General features: G+C 49.4%; 3 protein-coding genes across 9 annotated transcripts in view; 2 read left to right on the forward strand and 1 right to left on the reverse strand.

Annotated features, from left to right (window-relative positions):
• The first annotated feature begins 131 nt into the window (after positions 1 to 131).
• Positions 132 to 14654, forward strand: LOC109530084 (liprin-beta-1-like). 6 transcript variants are annotated; one of them, XM_019893634.1, is made up of 27 exons: positions 132 to 688; positions 778 to 880; positions 993 to 1078; positions 4242 to 4460; positions 6857 to 6936; positions 8152 to 8357; positions 8755 to 8835; positions 8989 to 9102; positions 9214 to 9327; positions 9734 to 9826; positions 10216 to 10318; positions 10809 to 10870; positions 10942 to 10993; positions 11094 to 11203; positions 11343 to 11416; positions 11600 to 11636; positions 11733 to 11859; positions 11964 to 12072; positions 12137 to 12401; positions 12573 to 12684; positions 12766 to 12854; positions 13234 to 13356; positions 13423 to 13548; positions 13628 to 13816; positions 14101 to 14238; positions 14316 to 14381; positions 14443 to 14654. In XM_019893634.1, the coding sequence occupies exons 5-27, from the start codon at positions 6873 to 6875 to the stop codon at positions 14491 to 14493; spliced, it is 2505 nt and encodes an 834-aa protein (XP_019749193.1). In that variant the 5' UTR covers positions 132 to 688; positions 778 to 880; positions 993 to 1078; positions 4242 to 4460; positions 6857 to 6872; the 3' UTR covers positions 14494 to 14654. The 6 variants fall into 6 exon arrangements, with proteins under 6 accessions (XP_019749193.1, XP_019749192.1, XP_019749196.1 ...); XM_019893633.1 differs by having other exon boundaries at positions 132 to 880; XM_019893637.1 differs by lacking the exons at positions 132 to 688; positions 778 to 880; positions 993 to 1078; positions 4242 to 4460 and adding an exon at positions 5420 to 5504.
• A 505-nt stretch (positions 14655 to 15159) lies between these two features.
• On the forward strand, positions 15160 to 18757 carry LOC109530095 (TCDD-inducible poly [ADP-ribose] polymerase-like). Its single transcript, XM_019893658.1, has 6 exons — positions 15160 to 15270; positions 16566 to 17076; positions 17182 to 17350; positions 17472 to 17659; positions 17736 to 17996; positions 18295 to 18757. Exons 2-6 carry the CDS (start codon positions 16568 to 16570, stop codon positions 18731 to 18733), a joined length of 1566 nt encoding a protein of 521 aa, XP_019749217.1. The 5' UTR covers positions 15160 to 15270; positions 16566 to 16567; the 3' UTR covers positions 18734 to 18757.
• A 256-nt stretch (positions 18758 to 19013) lies between these two features.
• The window catches only part of tulp3 (TUB like protein 3), a 6127-nt gene continuing 3081 nt past the window's right edge, over positions 19014 to 22059 (reverse strand). For both annotated transcript variants that reach the window (XM_019893665.1, XM_019893664.1), the window contains exons 2-12: positions 21546 to 21599; positions 21363 to 21411; positions 21124 to 21286; positions 20825 to 21061; positions 20636 to 20760; positions 20362 to 20556; positions 20184 to 20296; positions 19999 to 20113; positions 19821 to 19919; positions 19555 to 19726; positions 19014 to 19470 (exon numbers count right to left, since the gene is read on the reverse strand). In XM_019893665.1, the coding sequence (XP_019749224.1) occupies positions 19337 to 19470; positions 19555 to 19726; positions 19821 to 19919; positions 19999 to 20113; positions 20184 to 20296; positions 20362 to 20556; positions 20636 to 20760; positions 20825 to 21061; positions 21124 to 21286; positions 21363 to 21411; positions 21546 to 21599 (1456 nt within the window). In that variant the 3' untranslated portion in view covers positions 19014 to 19336. The remainder of the gene's footprint in view (positions 19471 to 19554; positions 19727 to 19820; positions 19920 to 19998; positions 20114 to 20183; positions 20297 to 20361; positions 20557 to 20635; positions 20761 to 20824; positions 21062 to 21123; positions 21287 to 21362; positions 21412 to 21545; positions 21600 to 22059) is intronic.

A 22059-nucleotide genomic window follows, 5' to 3' on the forward strand; every position in this document is an offset into this window, starting at 1 on the left:
TGTTGGAGTGGGATGGGACGGAAATGAAAATCCACTCCTGTTTCACCCTCTAGTCCACAGTCATGTTGTTTATGTAAGCAGTGCACATTAAAATCTACGGTATGTTTTAAAAATCATCCTGACTATAAAACTCAAATGAATCGCTAAAATTGATGAATAGCTTGGCTCCATATGTAATGAATGACCTTATTACGGAGGGAACACGCTATTGCAATGACTAAAAACATCCCATTTGATTCCTCGCGGATTCTTATTGTTATTAGGTTTGTGACATCAGCAACAAGCCGTCGTCGTATCTTTTTTGGTATAGGCCTACTCTCAAATGGCAGGTTAAAAATCACGTGGCTCGTACTCCGGAGAATATTGTCTGTTGTTGCTATGGCAACCCCCGGGATCAACTTCTTCCTGGCTCAGTAATAATAGCGGGCCTACTGCGCTGATGCTGTATAAGTGCTGCGCTAATGTGACTCCTAGAGGAGGTTATTGGATGGGGAGAAGTCTTTCTGCGAATATTTGCTAGTGGATTGGAAACATACTTGGAAGAATGCGCGTTGAACTCATACAAAACGGTGAAAGAGTTGACCGCTCTAGCGACTCACATGCAAGTCGAAGAGAATGGCTTTTTCGCAAGCTGGAGTCACGGATGGGGAAGGATTGATCTTTTGTCACGGGCAACATGCATCACAATGTACAAACCGCCGCCGCATTTTGTTCTCGTTCAAATGAAATGCAGACGTAGCATGAGCCCAAGTATGTAGTGTTTGTACTTGGTTGCAGATGGCTGGAGAAAAGGGCAAGTTTGTGACTCGTCGGCGTTTGGCTTGCATCCACCAACATGAAAGCCTTCGCATCCCCAGAAACGCGGTTGGAGACGTAAAAGGTCAGACTTTGTCGGCATAAAACCAAGAGGAGGCTTTTACCAGAGCGGTGACCTCAGTTATTGAAGCTTTTTGTGTCACGTGAACTTTCTTTGATCCGTCCAATTTTTACAGGGAAGCCAGAGCCAGCGGACTGGGAGTGGAAGGCTACAGCACGGAAGGCTCACTAGTCAATCTCGTGGATAAAAGAGCAGCATGCAGTAAGCGCCCTTCATTCCAGCGATGACCTCAAATAATGGATTTTTGTTCACCGAGTGACAAATTTAAGTTGGATTTCCCAAGGCCCGAGTTATCATAAGAAGTGGCACCTTCCATCTGTTATCTGAACGGCTTTATCATCACAGGGGTCGCTGACTTTGGGCAGTATAGGCAGGGTACACCCGGAATTGTCTAATTTAAAAAAAAAAAAGAAAGCAGCCATTCGTATAGACACCTTTACATTTCCAGACATCACACATGCAGAGACAAGCTAGTACCGTTGTTTGACTTCTGCATCAGCTCGCGCATCGTGTGTCTCATCATGTGTGCAAGCTCCACCAACTGTGTACTTTATGCCCTCCTTGCTTCCATGCAGCGCAATTAGCATTTGACCCCAATCACATGATGCTTTTTCAGAACGACTGGTAATTTCCAAAGCTACTTCATTAGCAATTAAACACGGAGGAGAAATGGTGGCAGTCGAGTTATGGAGGGGGGGAAAAACCTTGCCTGTGTGCTGACAGTAGCCAAGGCTTATCCTGGGTTCCACTGGGCGGACTCATTACTCGCTTTAGAGTCGCCAAATTCGCAATGACACCTTGATTAGCACGATCACCGGTTCCGCAAATTGATTGGAGAGAGAATACAAATGGATAGTCAAGGTGGCGCAGCTCACAGCGACGGATCTACTGGTCCACCTGGAAGGCCCAATTGGAGAGGGCGCAGAAAATCATTTAGTGCGAAGACAGTCTGTCACAAATGTTGTAAAATTTGGGTGGGGGGGTGGAGGTGGGGAGGCGCGCTACGCAGCTACTACCTTTCCATTTTGGTGTGAGATGACTCCTGCAGAAAAGAAGCAGAACTAGCAAATGACAAATTCACTGCGGCATCCCACACAACAGTCCGCAAACATTACTCATTGGGACGGATGATTCCGCACTCGTGATGGAAGACGCGACTCTGCCCAGAATGTGACAAAGAGGTAGCGAGCCCTGGTGCTTTTTCAGGCAAACGGACAGTATTGTGGCGGCGCGGAAGTGAACAGCGCATTTTCTTCCATGCTCGCAGGAATCAATGCTCATTCTGCTCACGTCCCAATTTCCATAGCGAGATGCAAATGTGGCGTTAAGTTAAGAGCGGGTGAGGCCCAAAAAGAAAGGCGGCCTTTTTTTTTTTTTTTTTTATTCCAGGCGTCATCAAAACTCTTGACAATTGGCACAATTGTTAATATCTCACGGCGCCGTGATTCAGAATCAGGACTTCAAGCTACGAGAGCCAGACAAAATTCCATGCCATTTTGATGGGATCCTGACTGCATTTCTTGGTCAGTGTGCACAGTATCTGCCAACCCTTGAACACCCCCGACTTGGTTGACTGTCACTTTCAATCCCTTCTATTTTGCAGCAATGTCTTGGTCATTCTCCGTCGGAGTCGCTTATGTAACACGTGATGCATTGTCACAACAAATTTCTCAACTCGATGCGGAATTATACTCCACAAAGCGGTTGCTCTGGGGCAAAATTGTCATGACAGGGCAGGTTGAAGACGCGATGTCTTCTGAGTGCAAAGGAGCGTTTTACATGCAAATGTTGCACACAAAGGGACGATGCATCTCAAAGGCAGGAGCTGTCATTTTCCCATCAAGGACATCGTTGCCTCGCACGGCCCGTGCGTCTGCCTCACTCGGAGGCACGCAAACCTGTTGACCTTTAAGGCTGCTGGAGGCATGCTAAGCTAACTGGGAGGGGAGCGAACATCGCGTCGGATTGAAAAGGTTATCCCGGCGAGCAAGGTGTAATGAAGCGCAAAGCCCAGCGCAAGGTCGGGGCGCTAAATTGCACCATGTGGTGCGATATTGTTTGTCAATGCTGCGTGCTAGTTCTTTGAAATCATGCCTCTAACTTATTATTTTTGGCCTGAGCTCAGTGGAGCGCCATGATTAACTTGAACTGCGCATAATCCTCCGCTGGGCAGGGACATGCAGGCATCCACTAATTGACTGCGTTCAGGCTCCCCAGTTGTTGCTCTTGATGGTTATCAGGGCAAAACAAAAATGGACATTTCTGGGAGAGAACAGAGTTTGGCTCCACTTCATGAATGATAAGTAAGCATCTGTTGAACTTTAATCACAGAAACACGGATGCCAGCTTTATCACCGGGCAGCGGCAAAGCCATTCATCACGTTGTGACATTTTGGATGACCGTTTGGAATTCTGGATTGTCGAGACACCCGAACGGCTGGACACAGTGTTGGATGGTCGATACGAACTAATGGCTGATGCGTCAGGACTTGACGAAGCGAGAATAAATTAAGCGGCGGTCTCTCAAAGAGCAACAATGCGCGGTCCAGCACTTTGTCGTTAGCTTTCTGAGAACATGGAGAAAATGAGGGGTTGTCAGGAGGAGGTGGCGGAGTGTTCTTTCTTGCTATTTTCGACCAGCGTCCCCGCACGAGAAAATGAAGTGAAGCGACGACCAGTCATGTCTGATGATGATGATTTCCAAATGAACTGTCATGGGTGATTTGCCCGCAGGTTGCAACCTTTTGACCGCGTACGGATTTGGCGCTGCAAAGTGATCCAGTCTCACACACAGGCGCATAGTAGAAGACATATGGTATATTATGATGCTTGTCATTTTAATTATCCTTCTGTCACGGCACAAATAAAAACATACTTGCATCAACGTCTTTGCATGAAGGATCTGTTAAAACCGCCGCAGGTTACAATGTGTATTCTGGGGATGGGACGCAATCAATGATTTATCATTTTTTTATTATTATTGCTCTTGCAGATGTTATTATTGTGATTCATTTCAGTGTATGTACAGTACAGGGGGTTCTCCTTACATTTGCCATTAACTTCAATCCTCACTATTTGCGTGGGGAACTGCATGGGTGGATAAAAAAGCCTCTGCCGCCCTCTGCTGGCGCTTACGCTGGAATCAGTGTGTTTAAAATTGCTATTGGTTCATCTAATTGTGAACTTTTTTTTTTTTTTAAGAATGGCTTATCACTCGTGTCACAGGGCATTCTGAAGAGCATTAAACTTTTATTTATTTATTTATTTTTTGTCAAATACCATTCAAAAGAAAGGCACGTTCTGGAATTACCTGAGCCATCGTTTTATTTTGAAATATTAAGTCATATCCTGCTTTGGTTTGAAGGCAGCAGCTGAACTTCTTTCCTGAGCCTTGTCATGTGGCATCAAGCTTGATGGCGTCCTACCCCAGTTCAGAGAGTTTCCAGAAGCAGAGCAAGGAGGGGGTCGATGCGAAAAGTTGCTTGTCCACAATGAAGCTGCGCTAAAAAGCGCTTCCAAAGTGTCCCGAGCGAGGCCACGTCACCCCGAGGAATTTATATTTACCTCACCTTTTTCCAAACTGGTAAGTTTATTCATGTTTTCTTGACCTTTTTTTCCCTGTTGAGAATGTACTGGTATCACAACCGACAATTGTGGTCACCACTCTCCCTATTTTACCGACACGGGATAAAATAAATAATAATAAATGAGCATTAAAACTGGATTTTTTTTGTTTCGTTTTTTTTTTTTTTGTGTTTTTTTTTTTTTTTTGTTTTTTGCTCGGATAAATTAACAACCACTTTACCTGAACAAGTTTGTGACCTTTCCATAAATAGTGACGAATTCTGGAATGTTTAAAAAATGTATGCTATTAAAACAACTGAAAACAATTGTAATGTTTATGTGCAATTTAATGTACGGTAAGATTTAAAAATAACAGCAAATTGTGCAGCCTGTGTTTACAATGTGCAACATGCCCGCAGTGGTGTGTGGTGATGCTCGGCTTCCAGGATGCAAAATGAACATGACCCATTGGGATCGTAGCTCATTGTTGGACTTTCATGTGGTTGTATTTTTTTTTTTAAGTGACTACAAAGCAGATGAGTGTTTCGAAAGTGAGCACCTCCAAATGGTAAAAGAGTTTTGTGACATTTGGCATGTCAAAAATAATTTAAGGGGATTCATGTGGGTGGCAATGATGATATGCAACTTTTTTGGAGTTATTCTCTGCGTTCTAAGTTGCCCAACATCCCGTTGAGATAGCAAAATAGTCGGCTCAGGAACATTTCTGGGTAAACTCTGCTCACGTGTGTTGTGGCGCTATTTAACATACAGTTAACCTCTGTCTGTTTTGACTTGCCCGGCAACCCATTGAGGCAGCAGACTAGTTGGGTTCTTCGCCTTGTTGATAGTCTTAATTGGTTTTGAAATTGTTGCCATCCTGTGACTACAATTATCGGCTGTTTTGTTCCATGACGAGTTTTTCCACGATTGAATAGGAAGAGAGTTTCTCCCCAATGTGGCAGGAAGCGCTTCCTGGTAGGTCCACGCCAGGATCTTCCTGAGGGGTCTCTTCAATGCCTTTTATGGTTCCGTCCCGACGAGGCGGGAGCATTTCAGCCATCTGGTGAGTCGTGACAGCCGCCGCCACGGCGAGGACGGGAAGCTTCTGCGCTTCGCTCCTGATTGCTGGCGGTTTTTCTTGGCTCACTTTCCCACCAGCCCACCCTCACACATGCTCCATGTGGAAAAACTCAATGCCGTGAGATCAGTGTGTCTCGAGCTCCCACTATGTGAGTCCTCGGGACACAAAGAGTTGTATGTGGAGGGGGAGGGCTGGGGAGCAGCTTCAAAGTATATCCTTTCTGTCCAGCAATGTGACATCATTACCAGGAGGAGGCCTGACCTCAAGTCCACTGAAGCTGGAGTGTCAACAAAGACCACGTGACGTTCACGAGTTCACTTACAGCTTCAAATAACTGAGCTCAGTTGGCTGACAACTGTCTTTTTTGTCTGTCAGTGTGGAAGGCAGAGGGGGCGAAGGTCCCAAAAGTCAGCGGGGATGTCGGTACCAGGCACTTTCGGGAGTTTGGGAGCGTGAACCTGCTCAGGAATGTGCGTAGGGCGGCTTGAGATGGCTCACTGTGTGCCATCAACCCGCGCTCGACCTCTTTAAAGCAATGTTTGTCTCAGTGCAATCGCGGATCCGATGTAAGATCACATGGGAAAAGTCAACACAAGGTGTTTATAATGAAGTGAGCCAAAATGGTGAAGCGTATATCAGCATTGAGCACGGGTGTGTGACCGGGCATATCTGTCTTTTTGAAAAATCAGACGTGGCCACTGAACTCTGCCAAAAGATGCCGTGTTCCACACATCATTTCCATTCATACGAGTCCTCTCCCAGATTCAGCCCTTGGCCCAGCGAGAGGGAAAATATTTGCATTTTTAGCGGGGGGATAAGCTTTATTTTTCTCCGTGTGTGTATGCTGGGATTTTCGGGCTAGCGGCTGACCAAATAGAGCTTGCGCCCCACTGTGATGAGGTGCTTTCCCTCATCCTGTGGAAATACCTGCAGAGAAACAAAATTTGTCTCCAGCAAATTTTGTTGGGAGTCAAAAAAGCTGGCATTTTCGCGACAGGCTTCTCGTCTTGTGTTGTGGTAATGACACAGGAAATGAGGTAAAGCTTGCTCTGCCCCGGCCCCCAAAAAACAAACAAAATTGTTCTTGTGTAAGTTGTGCTCGAATGCGTTGTGGGCAAAATCGTGACTGCTAAACGTCACAGAGACATGTCCCACGCCGACAGGCTGGAGCGACAAGGGGGTGGGGGCCTTTTTCCAGAAGCGACTTTCTTGAAGCATCTGATCTGGTTAATGTGTCTTTGGTCGTTTGGCACCACCCGTTGTGCTCTGGAACAGTGGCAACGGGTTCAACGAATCTGCCTTTTTCCACAAGTGTCTTTCTTCTTGTCTGTCAGGTGATTGGAAGAGAAGATGATGTCTGACGCCAGCGAGATGTTGGCGGCTGCATTGGAGCAAATGGACGGGATCATCGCAGGTAGGAATTGTCAAGGGGTGGGCAGGGGAGGGGGGGTTGCACATCTGGAAAGCATCACGCTGCATGCTGGGAATGCGTGGCTCTCCCTACTCCCGACCCCTCATTCCACTCCTACCTGCTATGTAATGTGAGCCCCTCTGAATGTGGGCTTTGGAGTCACGTTCCTGCTGTTGCTACTGGATTCCTTCCTTAGTGCAAAAAAAAAAAAAAAAGTTTCCATTGTTCCGCGGCGTGACGCATGCTAATGATTATTCAAGCTTGAGCACTTCTAAGTGCAGGCTTCACTTTTTTTCCGCTGAGCTTTCCAATGGGAAGGAGGATCACATGAGGAAAAGACACCCCCCCTCCACCCCCCCAACCACAGCTGTCCCAACAAAATTCGGTTAATGTGTCTTTGGTCGTTTGGCACCACCCGTTGTGCTCTGGAACAGTGGCAACGGGTTCAACGAATCTGCCTTTTTCCACAAGTGTCTTTCTTCTTGTCTGTCAGGTGATTGGAAGAGAAGATGATGTCTGACGCCAGCGAGATGTTGGCGGCTGCATTGGAGCAAATGGACGGGATCATCGCAGGTAGGAATTGTCAAGGGGTGGGCAGGGGAGGGGGGGTTGCACATCTGGAAAGCATCACGCTGCATGCTGGGAATGCGTGGCTCTCCCTACTCCCGACCCCTCATTCCACTCCTACCTGCTATGTAATGTGAGCCCCTCTGAATGTGGGCTTTGGAGTCACGTTCCTGCTGTTGCTACTGGATTCCTTCCTTAGTGCAAAAAAAAAAAAAAAAAGTTTCCATTGTTCCGCGGCGTGACGCATGCTAATGATTATTCAAGCTTGAGCACTTCTAAGTGCAGGCTTCACTTTTTTTCCGCTGAGCTTTCCAATGGGAAGGAGGATCACATGAGGAAAAGACACCCCCCCTCCACCCCCCAAACCACAGCTGTCCCAACAAAATTCACGGTCGCAGTTGTTTTCAGATGAATGGAAAAGCCGTAATAAATGTACATTTTGAGCTAACATAAAAGGAGAGTCATCGTGATCGTGTGTCCGTGTGAAAATGTTGCTAGGGAGAGATTTGACATTGCAACTTGCCAGCCTGGGACTCACTGCATATTGTTATTTTTTTTCACTTTTTCTCAGGTGACTTTTTAAAAAGTTTCCGATCGGTTGAATCGTTTTTGGCCGCCCGCTTGACAAGCGGTGACTCTTTGTTGTGCCAGGCTCCAAGGCCATGGACTACTCCAACGGGCTGTTCGGCTGCCAGTCGCCCACATCGCCGTTGATGGGCGGTCCGCGCCCGCTGCACCTGTTGGAGGACCTGCGGGCGGCTCTGGACCTCATGGACAATCAAGAGCGGGACAACCTGCGCTGCCAGATCCCCGACTCCACCGCCGAGGGTCTGGCCGAGTGGCTGCAGGGACGAATGGTACACGCCTTCAGCTTATCTGGACGCTATCCAGAGCACGGCACAAACTTGTCAGCAGAGATACTACGCAGGCGCTCGAAGGCCCCCTTCGCCTCGTTCAGCTTTGTAATGTGACGTGCTGAGTGACTGATGGGGCTTCCAGACAAGAAAAAGAAATTTTCCACCAACCAAACTCGTGCTGTGTTTCTTCTTCTCAAACGGTCGCCTCGTCAAAATAAATTCATTTATGGGCGACAGAAACGGGGGACTCAAGTCACATGACTTCAGTCGAGTCAAACATACTTGGGACTTGCTTCAAACCTACCTTGAGACTTATAGCTCACAAATGTGACTCACTCCCGCCTCTGCTAGAAGATCTTCTAACCAAAAAGATATTTTTATCATTCCATTGTTGCAGACAAATGGCCACAGCTCAGAGGCCGTCTACCAAGAGCGGCTCACCCGACTGGAGAGTGACAAAGAGTGTCTCATCCTTCAGGTTTGTCAGTCAAAGTGTCTCCTATCTCCAGAGTGGTCATTTTAATTTGGTTCAGAAACCTACGGACCATTTGGAGTTGGTTGTGAGATTTTGGAAAACTTCAGAGTCATCGAGAAACGTTTGCTTGAGCGTCACGTCGATTATGGTCTGTAGGTCAGCGTCCTCACAGACCAGGTGGAGGTGCAAGGGGAGAAGATCCGGGACCTGGACAACTGCCTGGAGCGCCACCGCGAGAAGCTCTGCGCCACTGAGGAGCTGCTGCAAAAGGTTTGAACGAGACCACCCGCGATCTGCGGTCCGGAGCTGCTGCAATAGGAATTGTGTGGGCCGCTCATCAACGCCGGCTCACCGGAACAATGATTTGTGTCTCATCCAAAGGAACTGCTGACCCGCTCGGCACTGGAGACCCAGAAGCTGGAACTGATGACGGAGGTGTCGGGTCTGAAACTGAAGCTGAGCGCAGCGGAGAGAGATCAAAGGGATCATGACGTGGTACGCCCCACTGGGACGTAGCAAAGCCTAAATCTTACATTTGGCCAGCCAACGAGCCGAACCAGACTTAAACCTCGCCTTCTGATGGATGGTGCCAAGTAGCGGACGTTGTCATGCGGCGGTTTGAAATCCACCCGGTTCACAAACAGTTGGAGAATGATGAATCGACATCTCATACCACATGTCCGGGCCTGTGAAAAACCTTGTCTTTTTACCCACTGCGTGCGCTCTTGTACTATCTCGCGCATTGTTTTGAGTGTGGCCGAGGTCCATCGGTCTGACGTGGCAAGAAAGAACCCCTGGCTGCCCCCTGTGCTCCTCCGACAGCTGTTTCCTGCCTAAACATCCCGCATCAACCCACCATCAAGGCCACATCCAGGAAAATCACATTCTTCTTCCTCTGCAGGACTCGTACCAGGAAATTAGCCAGTTGCGTTTGCCTGTGGCCGACATCGAGAGTGAGCATCTGCAGTGTGACGGGAAAATCAGAGCTTGCAAAGTGAGACTTTTCAAAAAAAAAAATGTACCTCCTTCCACCCTTCTCCCACCTGCCTTCCCTGATCCTCTTATCACCCGCACTCCGTCTTGACTGACAGCTTTTTATCTTTGTCTATTTTCCACTCTGAACATCTTACGTGCTACTAATGTCGTGTCGAGCCTTCAGAGTTGACCGCGGGAGCCGAGCAGAAGGTTTGAGCTCCTTGTCCTCTTGGTCTTTTTGTGGCATTCAAAACCCGTGCTTCCTCCTCATCACTTTCCTTCACTCTGAATGTAAGTGCTTCCAACTCTGCCACCAGTCGCCGACACACCGTCACGCCTCAGTACGATCGCCTGTGTTTGGACGGGTGCTCAGCACGCTCTGAGTGATTCTGATTCATTGGCACATAGGAAGAACTGCGGTTGCTGCAGCGGGAGTTGGAGGAGCGAGAGGCAGAACTGAGGAGCTTGAAGGACGAGAGCAGACCGAGGGCAACGGCGGGGCGAGACAGAGGTCAGGCTGTCTCACAGTCAAGTCGCACAAACAACAACATCGCTAAAGATGTGACCCATGAGTCCAGTCCATTATACACAAACAAGGTTCAAAATGAATAAGCTCAATAGTCATCTCAGAAATGGATGAGAGTACATATGAAGCGGAAGGGTGGATGAGGAGCAATAAGAGGATATTTTGCACAGATCCCATCTCTGAAGTCCCGGTCATGCCAATGAAAAGCGAGCAAATCCACTCAAGGTCATTCGGAGGCTACCAGACTTCCTCTTTTCTTGTTTATCCTCAACACATGGGTCCACTTATGATTGGACATTGACACAACCTTTTGTGGTGGTTCATCTCTTCAAGGTGTCTTCACGCCAATGGGAATATTTGCACGGAGCTTCCATTCTCCTGACTACTCAAACAAACATGAAATAGTAGCCGGGCACATCTCGCCCTGTGGTTGCACTCAACGCAAAGCCGCTCATGCGTTTGCATTCCCCTCCAGATGCCGAAATGTCCGAGATGAAGACGCTGTTGGACTCGCTCGTGTCGGCCAACGATGAGAAGGTGCGCCTAAAAAAAGTAAGAAATAACACTTCCCGAAACGTCACAACTCGGCTCTTTATTTGTGTCGCCAGGAGCAAAGGATCAAAGAGTTGGAAAGTGCGCAAGTTCTGGAGAAAATCAAAGGTAGAAAGCACTTCAAGTTTGACACATCGCAAGGTTTCCCAAGCAAGCGAAAGCTGTTGCCCGTCACTTGTCCCGATACTTTTGTGCGACATCCCCTCAGAGAGGCCAAAAGAAGACGACGACGACGACATCGTCGCTGATCGCTCGCTTCCTGCCGTGGCCGAGGTCAGGCTGAAGGCGGAGGCTGAGACGGGAAGGATCTCGGCGGAGGTAAACACAACTCACCTGTCACACGCTGTCGCTGCACATTTCCTCCGCAATCCAGATGCCCCTTGCGATGAAGCGTCCCACCTTTGGGACAGTGTGTCGGGATTTACAATCCTGGTTTTCTTCCCCACCCTCACCGCAGTCTCGTCCCAGCGGCTCCGTGCCGGGTGAGATGAAGGAAGCGGACCGAGAGCGACCGCTGCGGGAGTCCAAAAGGTATGATGTGCACCAGTGGGTGGAAGCGGTTTCATTCTACTAAATACTGACTCCAGCTGTCATCAATGTTCTTTTTATTCTATTTTATTCTATTTCTGGAATTTTCCCTTGATGGCTCATAGTGAGTATACATAGATAGAATCTATCTCAGAGTGAGTATCACAGTCATGGACGTGATTTCAGATCGCTGGCGGTGTCTCCAAGCAACACCAATGAGCAGGTGAGCTCCCCTCGACATTGTGATGCCCTCACCGCTGCCTTTGCCGCCCAGCGCACGTCCTGACTTGGTGTGCATTGCTATGCGCGCCTTTGCAAGGCAAAAGGCAAGTGCCAAACATTGGGCGGCGAAGACACTTTGGGCGCCAAGCGGCTCCGTGCTTCCTTTGGTCGAGGACTCCTCAAAATGCGAGGAGGCAAACGTGCCAGCAGCACACCAAACCTCGGTCAGGCAAAACACACTCCAAGAAGCTTCGTTTTATGACACCACAGTAAGGCAGCACGCGTCCGGATTTGACTCCGTTTCTGCTTCACCAAATACTCGTTGCAGCCGAGACCGAGCGCAAAGTGCCGGAGCAATTTGACTTGGCCTGCTCTGCTCTGCCCTCGCCGCCTGAGAGCAAGAAGAAGTCCAAAGGCTTGATGAAGTTCTTTGGCAGGTAGGGAGCCAGCCCACCGCCAACCCGCCATCTCATCTTCCAAAGGTGTGACGCTTTTCCCCAGGCTGAAAAGGAGCCACTCCGCCTCCTTGAACCCGGACGACGAGGCTCAGTTCCAGCGCGGGGGTGTCCGGGCCACGGCGGGGCCACGGCTGTGCCGGTCGGGAGCTCCCGCGGACGCCGCCGACGTTCCCTTCTCGCGCTGGACCCGAGAGGACGTGTGCCAGTGGCTCCACGAACAAGGCCTGGGCTTGTATGCCGCACCGGCCCGCACCTGGGTCCAGTCGGGACAGAGCCTGCTGCAGGCCTCACAGCACCGCCTGGAGAAGGTACAACGTGTGGACGCGATCAGCCCAACATGAGGCGTTGTGCGATACGCTTCAAGGAGGACAACGTGTACCCCATCGACACCATGTGTCAAAATGATCTGACCTCCCCAGTGTTCAGACAAAGCGCCGTCTGACCTGCTGGCCCACTTGGTGGCGCCTTTATCTTGGCAGGAGCTGGGCATGAAGCACCCTCTGCACAGGAAGAAGCTCCAGCTGGCCCTTCAGGCTCTCCGCTCGCCCGACGACCTCCTCAAAGGCAAACTGGACCACAACTGGGTGACTCGTGAGTTGGCCTCTCCCCGGCTTCGGGCACGCGGAGGTGAGCGTGATGGGATGTCAGCGCTGCTTTGCCCGTACCTTGCAGGCTGGCTGGACGACGTGGGCCTGCCGCAGTACAAGAGTCACTTTGACGAGGCCAGAGTGGACGCGTGCATGCTCCACTACATGACCGTGGTCAGAACAACACACGTGCCCGTCCATGCGCACCCACGCACATCCCTTCTCTTTTACGACACACTTCGTATGACGCCATTTTTATGACAGGATGTTTTGGAAGACTTTTACACTGTAGAGTAAGACATTATTGAAATATAAGACATTTAAATGTGAAATAATGACTTGAAAATATGCCTTGTACGGCATTTTTAATAATCTTCTATTTCATATGCTTGTATAGTCGGGATGAAATATGACTTTTTTACAGCGTCAGACATTTGAATGACTTCTTTCATTTATTTCTTTGTTTATTTATTCAACGTGATGTGTTCAGACATTTGGAAGTCTGACATCATGTACGCAAATGGAGTCGCTCTGAGCGCTCTTGTTATTTCAGGAGGATCTCCTGTCCCTGAAGGTAGGCAGCGTGCTGCACCACCTCAGCATCAAGCGAGCCGTGCAGGTCCTGCGCCTCAACTCCTTCCGGGCCGACTGTCTGCACCGCCGGCCCGCTGATGAGGTAAAACGACCCGGCGTTCGCCGGCCCACCAATCCGATGACGTCTCCCGCCACCCTCCCTCCGCAGAAGTGCACGCAACCGGCCGACGTGATCCAGTGGAGCAACCACCGGGTGATGGAGTGGCTGCGCTCAGTGGACTTGGCCGAGTATGCGCCCAACCTGCGAGGCAGCGGCGTGCACGGGGGTCTCATGGTGAGAAGGTGGCCACGGGGGTCTCGGCCCCAACATCTGTCGATCAAAAGGTCAAGGGTTTTTTTTTGCTCTTCCCAAGGTTCTGGAGCCTCGCTTCACGGTGGATGCGCTGGCTCTGCTTCTCAACATCCCGCCGGGAAAAACGCTGCTACGGCGCCACCTGGCGACGCACTTCCACCTGCTGGTGGGAGCCGACGCTCAGAGGCTCAAGCAGGAGTGTCTGGAAAACCCGGACTACGTCGTGCTTACCGCCGCCGCCAAGGTCAAGGTATGATGTGGCAACGCCACCCAAGACCTTTTCGAATACATTTCAGCCTGTGTTCACATTTGACAAATTCAAGGTGTTTGAAAAGCTCGTCAAGGGTGATGAAAAGATGTTCAAAAGTGCATTGCCATTCAGAGTTAAGGTCGGACATTGAAATTCATCTTTTTTAACAGTTTGAAAACGGAGCTCCAATGTGTCTTATTGGTCATTTCAAGGCATTTGGGGAAAGTTTTGAGGTTTTTCGTCGAAAGTTGTTGAACGGCCCTTTTCTTTTCCGCATCCGGCAGCCGAGACATCTGTCGTTCGGCAGCTTCGGATCGCTCCGGAAGAAACGTCACGATGATGGCAGCGAGTATGTGTGCCCCATGGACGTGGGCGGGGGGCTCTGCCAGGACCCAGAGGACCACCTGGAGCAGCGAGAACAGGTGCGACCTTTCCTCGCCCGCCCGTCACTTCTGCACGGTGCAGTTTCCTTGCCAATAACGTCGTCGTCTCGGGCCAGATGGGTGACTCCGAGGGCGCCGTGAGACAGATCGGAGCCTTTTGCGAGGGAATCAATAATCTGACGGTGAGGCAACCATTGTGGAGTGAATACCTTCCCTGATCTGACCTTATCTTACCTCGCTCAGAGCATGGTGGAGGATGAGGAAGTTTTCGGGGAGGTCTCTGCAAGCCCGTGAGAAGGCGACCAATCCCATTAAGATGACACAAGACTCGACAAGTCACGCTACATTTTGTGGGTGTGGGTGTGAGACTGTTTGCATGTTAGCTCGACAAGAAAAGAATTTGTTTTGGGACAAGACTTCATTGCTTCTCTTTTTAGCATTAAACAAATGGGGGGAAAAAAGGTGGTTTTGTCTCGTCTTTTTTGATAAAGAGCCAATTTCAGGACAATTTAGAGTGTTCAATTAACCAAGCATGTTTTTGCAATGTGGGAGAAAACCAGAGTACTCTGACAAAACCCACGCAGGTTCAGGCAAAACATGCAAACTCCACACACCATGCAGGCGTCGGATTCAAACCCACAACCTCTGCCAATGTGCTAATCGGTTGACCATCATGCCGCAAAATCTTTTTATACTAAGATTGAATTTTGAAAAATGAACATGCAAAGTTTTAATCAAGAACATGATCTCATCATAAAGGTTCATAAACTTAGATTTTATTCATTAATATGACTAAGGTGAGTATATTTTTTGTGAAAACTTTATGATATTAAAATCGGTTGTCCATCAATTGTCATTACAATAAAATAATTCGAATAAGAAACTATTTTTAAACATACAGTATATATGAGGGGGGAAAAAAAACGTCTTTCAAAAGGGGCCTGAAGGGAGTTTCTTTCAGGCAGATATTGTGTACTGAAAAGCAATCGCGTGTCCGTTTGTGCACTTTTCTCGTTCCCTTGGTCTCGTCTGTAGGTCTTTTTGCGTTCAACCTCAGTCGCACTCCTGCAGGTAAACTTTTAGCTCATGAACTCAGCGAGCCTCCAAGTTGAGTGTGTGATAAATGTAAATGTGCATTCGTCCTTCCAAGTTGTGTCAATGTCACGTAAATGGCGCGAATGGTGTTAGCTTGCGTTTTTCGGTTTTTTTTGTTTTGTTTTTTTAAGCGGACGAGCTAACAGTGTCGTTGAAGCAAACTACTTCGCAATAGAGTAAGTACATTTAATTGATATACCGTCGAGCCATTCAAAAAGAGGACTCAGTAGGTGGTTCTCAAACTTTTGGGGAAGATCTTTTTTTTTTTTTTTCACAAGGCCCTCCATAATGCTAATGCTAACTGCTAATTAAATGGCATGGATTCTCAAACTTGGAACACCAAGTACCACTTAAAAAATAGTGTGAGTAGCATTAAAATCGATAAAAATACAAATGGAAGCGCTTAGGCCTGACTATATATACATATATTAAATAAAAAGTGGTAGCTTTTATTCTGAAGAAGTAAATGTTATGGTTAGCCACTGTACCACTATCCACAGTTGAAACAATAACACTGTGCGAAATTATAGGAAAATACAAAACTGTACCGAAAATATACTTATATTGTTCAGAAATTTCCAATAATTAATTTTCTCCCAAAATAAACAGTTCTTAAAGATTATACGTAAATGTGTTGAACTATACCAATCAAGTTAGCGGTACAAAATTGTGCAGTGATTTTATAGCGTACCACTAGAGGGAGCTTCGCAATCACACTTTGAGAAAGTACAGTACCATAGGAACTTTTTTTATGCTGATAAATTGGCATGTTTCAAAGAAAAAAAATTTTTTCAAAGAAAAAACTAATAGAAAAAGTTCTAAAGTTACAAGAATAAAGTTGTATTATTTCAAGACATAGTTCTAGTTTTTATATTAAAGTCAGCATTTTAACCAAGGAAAAAAGTCACATATGAACAATTCCAAAAATACAGCTTGACCAGTCATGAAAAAATATATCTTTTGTTCTCACAAAAACTTTCTACAATTAATTCGACATGACATCTGTTCTAAATTAAAAAAATAAGGATGTCAAATGTATGTAATGTGACATTGTAATGACATCCGAACCTTTGATGGGGCCCAAATCTAAGGTAGGGAGGAGTCATTAGATGTTTTACATGCACTTTTTAAAATAATTTATTGCCAAATACTTTGCGGACTTCCAAACTTTGTCTCGTGGACCCCCGGTGGTCCGCAGACAATTTGGAGGTCAGCAAAATTCTTCCAAAGGCTTGAGAACCACTGGGTCAAACAAGGTCTTACTTTGTCAGGAATGAAGAGGACTAGGCCTCTCGATTCTGACTCATCCCAAGATGCCGCCCAGCCGAGGTTTGTCCTCCTGGAAGTCCCGGTGAGCAGCGGCTACATCCTGCCTCACCAGGTGAATGTCACCTGGACGGTGACGCCCTACCGCCTGAGCGCTCACCTCACTCCCAGGTACCCCTGGAGATGCCCGAGCTGGTTCAGCGCCAGCAACTCAAGCCTCCTGCTGACCGCCCCTCGGCCCCTACCTCCGCCGACCATCATTCGGCCCCTGGTCCCCCATCCCTACCCTTTGGTTTTTACCTGGAGTTATGACGAGGTGGACATCTGCGATAAATTCCTGCTGGGGTCGTGCCCGCTGGCGACCACGTGCAAGATGCACCACACACCGCTGCCCTTCCACTGGCAACTGTGTAGCGTCGAGTCGCGACGCTGGGTGGACATCAAGCCCAGCGCGCAGCTGCTTCTGGAGCGCATGTACTGCAACGTGGAACGGGAGACGGTCACCCTCCAAGAAGGGTGAGCAAATTGTAGCCCGCCAAACGTCTGTTGTGACAGAGCGATTGCTTAAGCCAAGTAAGAACTTCTCTGATAGTTGCGATCCGCTCCGATGTTCCTCCGCAGGGATGTCGTCTTCACACTGAGCCTGGATGACATGCATATACCCGACAGTTTCAAGTACAGTGGCGCCAGGCGACTGAGCAACTCGAACTGTCGGCTCCAGAATCCGCACTTCCCTTGCGAATGGTGCGTCTACTGGTGGAGCAACACCGGATGGGTGGAGTACCTGAAGGTCCCCGTCAAGTTCCGTTTTCTAGCACTTCCTTCTGGGGTGACATCGTTCCTCGAACGTACACGTCGGTAGCCCCTTCTCCATTCCGTTTGACCGAAACATAAGGTGGCGTTGTTTTCAGGGGGTGTCCGCACTGCTCCTGGAGAAGATGGCCACCAAGGAGGTGGAGTGCTCCATCACGGTGGGCTCGCAAGAGTACAAGGTGGACTTCACCAGCATGACGCAGACCAACTTAGCCTCGGGCTTAAGTAGGGACATCCGCTGTCGACCAGTATACCGCCCGCCCGAGTCCCTGTCCCCTCACCTCAAGTGGGTAACCTGTCCCATCAAGTTTTGCGTTTCCTTTTTGCCATGATGGACTTTGCTCCCACCTCTCCCGACTTAGGACATGGGTCCAGATGTTTCCCATCCAGTATCCTTACCAACCAAACTTCAACATAGACCCTTTGGAGGACTTTGCAACATGGTACCCCCCCGTCTGGTGTCTGGCCTCGGAGCAGGACTGCCACCTGGTTGACGTTCCAATCGGCACGCAAGCCTTCCTGATGGTCCGAAAACTCTTCTACAAGAGCCTGCCTGAGACCAAGGCGGATATCGTCGGCATCCAGCAGATCCAAAACTTCCTTCATTGGGACAAGTACCAAAGGTAAGAGGACACGCGATGTACCCGTCCTGTCTTTGATGCTACCTCAGAACTTAGGAAATTTGCAGGGACACAAAGGGAGAGAGAGGGTCATCCTCTCAAAAGTCCACCTTCGGGGGTAAACATAGAATTGGCATGGTTTTGCATCAACCATTTTGCGTCGATGCAAAACAATGCACGCGCCTCAATGAGTCACAACAATGTGTGTGGAAGCTTTGAAGATTTAAATTTTTTTTTTTTTTTCGTGCCCATCCTAATTTCATCATCTTTGTTCACAAACTGCAAACGGGTCTAATGGTAGGCACAAGGTGTACATGCAGAAGAAGCACGCCGACTCCAACGAGCTTCTGGAGCGTCACCTTTTCCACGGGACCACCCAAGAGGCAGCCGAGTACATCTGTCGCAACAACTTTGACCCGCGCCTGGCGGGGACCAACGGAAAGCTCCTGGGTCACGGCTCCTACTTCGCCACCTCGGCCAGCGTGTCCCACAAATACACCACCGAGACGGTGCCACATCGGCTGCGCCACACCTTCCTGGCCAAAGTCCTGGTGGGGAAGGTGACCCGGGGGCAGTCCCACTACCGGCGCCCGCCCTCGTGCAACTCGGGGAGCGACTTCTACGACGCCTGCGTAGACTGCGTGGCCAACCCCGAAGTTTTTGTGGTGTTCGACAACTGCCAGTGTTACCCGTACTACCTGATCAAGTACAAAGACCTGGATGGCGTCATCGAGATCTGAGGGGCGTCAAATCTCCGTGAGTGTTCCGTTCTCTTAACACTGTTCGAAAATCATGGAGAGGTTAAAAAACAACTGTGAGTTCCCTTCGATGTTTCAAACGTTTTATTCGGGGAACAAATTGTGACCAGTTGTTGTAAAACGTATTCGAGGTGTTCCCCGAGTGCCACTCTCGGCATGTTCAAAAGTCTTCCCTCTAAATCTGGTTTACTGTTCAAACTGCATTGCACTTTAGTTCAAAACAGTATTGTTGAAATTGTGTCGTTATTAAAGAAGCTGTTGCTCAAAATTATGTACCGTTTTATTGAAATTTATGATAACATAGTGACTTTTTTTTTTTTTTAACAGTACTTATAATCTGTGCAATTTTGCAAGTGTGTCAACAAGTCACAAGGTAAAAGCTATTCACAGAAACACAATAACCATAAGAATAATGCACTTGTCATCCAGGACAAAAACGATAATAGAATATGAGTCATAATGATGCCGTATGTCTTATGAGGCCATTTGTCCTGAGGATGGCGCTGCAGGACGGCCCAATTTGATTCAGACGGCGTCCGACCGGAATCTTCATTCACTGAAAAAAGTTAACCGGCGGGCTCCCGTTCATTCGCACGCCAGCTTGCTGTCGAAGCTGGATAGGCCGATGGCGAAGGCTTGCAGGGCGCACATGGGGTAGTTGTAGTCCAGCGTGAAGATGTCCTCAGCCACTCGGCCAAACTGCATCACGATGTAGTCGGCTGATGTGCGCATGAGGAGACAGGTCGGTCATTGCGCGGAGGTGAAGGACATCTGAGCATCCGGGGCGTCTGACGCACACTTACGGTCATTGTCGTGGACGATCTGAAAGTTCTTGATGGAGGCCTGAGTGACGCGTCCGTGGAAGTTGAGCACGTAGGACTGCGTGTCGTCATTCCACACGGGCGCCTTGTTGTGAAGCTCGATCAGGTTGTCCAAGGAGCGGCTCTGCCAGCGGCTCAGCAGGCTCTCCTGCTCCTGAGGAGCAACAGAAGAGAGGCGGTGTCAAACTGGCGTGAACTCAAAACGGTTTCTGTCACTGGGACCGAACGGTCTTTGGTCTGTGACTCACGTTGTGGGGGCTGACGGGCACTCGCTCAAAGTTGGCATTCATGCCCGGGATGATGACCGTCATCTTGCGCGGTCCCTTGAATCCCAGGACATTGGTTTCCTGGCGGGCGGCGGAGAGAACAACGAATGAAGCATGGGGTCATTTGATGTCAGGTGTTGGTTTTTCGCGTGTCCCTCACGTAGCAGACGGCGGCCAGCTCCTGTCGAGTGCTGCCGTCCTCCATGGCGGCGATGTTCTTGCAGGGGTTGGCGCCGTTGTTGTACACGGTGAATTTGGTGCCCATGAGGTTGGACCTGGCAGGCAGGAGGAACGTCCGTCACAACCTCGACCAGTGGAATGCGCGTCGTCTCTTTTGCTTTTTACCTCAGCTTGCCGATGAAGCTCTCGCCTTCTCGCGAGAGATCGGTCGGGTCCACCGAAATGAGGTAGTTTGACGTCTTGCTCTTCTTTCGCTTCCTCCCTGCCAACAAGAACACCTGAGGAGGAAAACAAAGAAGTCGGTCAAGCGGCACGACTTGGAATGGAAGCGAGTGGGCTTCACCTTCTTGCCATCCTCCTTCTCCATGTGCATGTAGTACGTCGGGTAGAGGCCGCGGTCCATGCCCTTCTTGTCGCGGGTGATTCGGCATTTGACCGTGGCGCCACGTGGAGCTGGAAGGAGCACAAACTCATCCAAGTTGGACACCTCTAAAAGAGGCGAGCTTCTGGAGGACGGCGAGCCGCCGGTGACCGCCTCCTAGCGAGAGTCGGCGGCACAAGACCCGTGAGATGGGGCGCAAGAGATGGCGAGCGTCACCGTCGAGGAGACCGCTCACCGGGTCCTTGGCGCTGCTGGCGGAGGCGGGCCTGGTGGTTTGCGCGCTGGGCGTCGGGGATTGCGGCCGCTCGTCGTCGTCGTCGTCGCCGCTGGATTCATCAAAGTTCATGCTGCCCGACAGGCCTGGCCAAGGACATTTTACTCCGCAAACAAGTCGTGAAAAAGCTCCCGAGTCTCGTCTCGTCACCTTGTTTCCGCAGTAGTTCGTGGATGTCCGTCTTGGGATGGTGCAGCGTCTCCGCGTCGATGGCCTTCTCGGTGTCCCCGGCGGCCGCGGCGGGAGAGGGAGGCGGCGGAGGCCGGGCCTTGAGTGGGGATTGAGTCGTCTTCACTTGGCCCTGGGAGTGGTTGACGGACGCGATTTGGATTTTCATTCCTTTTTGGGGCGTTTTGGATCCCAGAAAGGCTGCCGGGCCATTAATACCTACAGGGAAGAGATGTTGGTTAGAATCCGGGGGGGGCTCCCCCGTCTCCCGCTGCTCTCACCGTCCGCAGTGATGTCGTTGGCGTGGCCGAGATGCGACTCCACCAGCGGGGCTTGCTCTTCGCCGTGGCGCGCGCGGTTCCGCCGGGGCCACGCCTCCGTGTTGGGCTGCACCATGAGCGTTTCCTGCCGTTTCCGGCGCTGCTTCTGCTCCAGCAACGACCTCTGCAAGGGGCACCGAGAGAGAGATGACAGACTTCGGCTGAAGTCATTCGTGACACAATCTTGCCTCGCCGCCTACCTGTTTTTCCAGCTTCTGTTGCATGATGCTGCTGTGCTCTTCAAATCCGCTGCAGAGATGGCAAGGAAACGGAGAACTTTTGTGACATCTTTAAAGGATTTCTACATCCACTTTGAGCCACATAAGAGCAGGTGTTGGCGACAGAGAGTGGGTGGGGGCGGGGGGGGGAGGGGTCGCATGTACCTTGTTGTTGTTGTTGTTGTTGAACTGGACGTGAAGCTGGCAGAGCTGGAGGGTCTTCCAGGGGGGAACGTCAGTTTGTTGAAGGAAGAGAAGAAGAGTGTAGAAGAGAGTTGAAAGCAATGGTTCTCAACTGTTGTCACCCTTCATTTTCCTGTTGTAGCCAAGTTGTAACCCACTTTTATAGACGTTAAGAACAATAAAACCACACTTAAAATACACCTCCCTGTGGTTGTTGTTCATGATCCAAAAAAAAAAAAAAAAGTACGACAGTACAAAACCATTGCTTCTGGTCCTGGTATTAAACCTGCAAAAAAAATACACCTCAAAATTAGAAAATTCATCATCATCCTTTTCATTTGAAATGAGGAAAAAATACACAGTGGTTGGGAATTATTGGTTTGCTTCACTGCTCAGAATCCGCTTAAAATGAAATGAATCTCCATGACCCCGTTTCATTTGAGAGCATGCGAGGGTTTTAGTCCGTCTCAACCCCTGCCGCTGATCTCCTCGGTAT

The sequence above is a fragment of the Hippocampus comes genome, unplaced genomic scaffold (genome assembly GCF_001891065.2).
Source record: "Hippocampus comes isolate QL1 unplaced genomic scaffold, H_comes_QL1_v1.1 scaffold161, whole genome shotgun sequence".
In the NCBI taxonomy this organism is placed as follows: domain Eukaryota; kingdom Metazoa; phylum Chordata; class Actinopteri; order Syngnathiformes; family Syngnathidae; genus Hippocampus; species Hippocampus comes.

Excerpts from the sequence above, each read along its gene's own strand:
- LOC109530095 (XM_019893658.1), top strand. The coding sequence starts at position 16,568 with ATGAAGAGGACTAGGCCTCTCGATTCTGACTCATCCCAAGATGCCGCC. Across the intron at positions 17,351-17,471 it reads GATGGGTGGAGTACCTGAAG|GGGGTGTCCGCACTGCTCCT; the intron begins GTCCCCGTCAAG and ends CGTTGTTTTCAG. Across the intron at positions 17,660-17,735 it reads TCCCTGTCCCCTCACCTCAA|GACATGGGTCCAGATGTTTC; the intron begins GTGGGTAACCTG and ends CTCCCGACTTAG.
- LOC109530084 (XM_019893633.1), top strand. The coding sequence starts at position 6,873 with ATGATGTCTGACGCCAGCGAGATGTTGGCGGCTGCATTGGAGCAAATG. Across the intron at positions 8,836-8,988 it reads AAGAGTGTCTCATCCTTCAG|GTCAGCGTCCTCACAGACCA; the intron begins GTTTGTCAGTCA and ends TATGGTCTGTAG. Across the intron at positions 11,417-11,599 it reads CCGCTGCGGGAGTCCAAAAG|ATCGCTGGCGGTGTCTCCAA; the intron begins GTATGATGTGCA and ends ACGTGATTTCAG.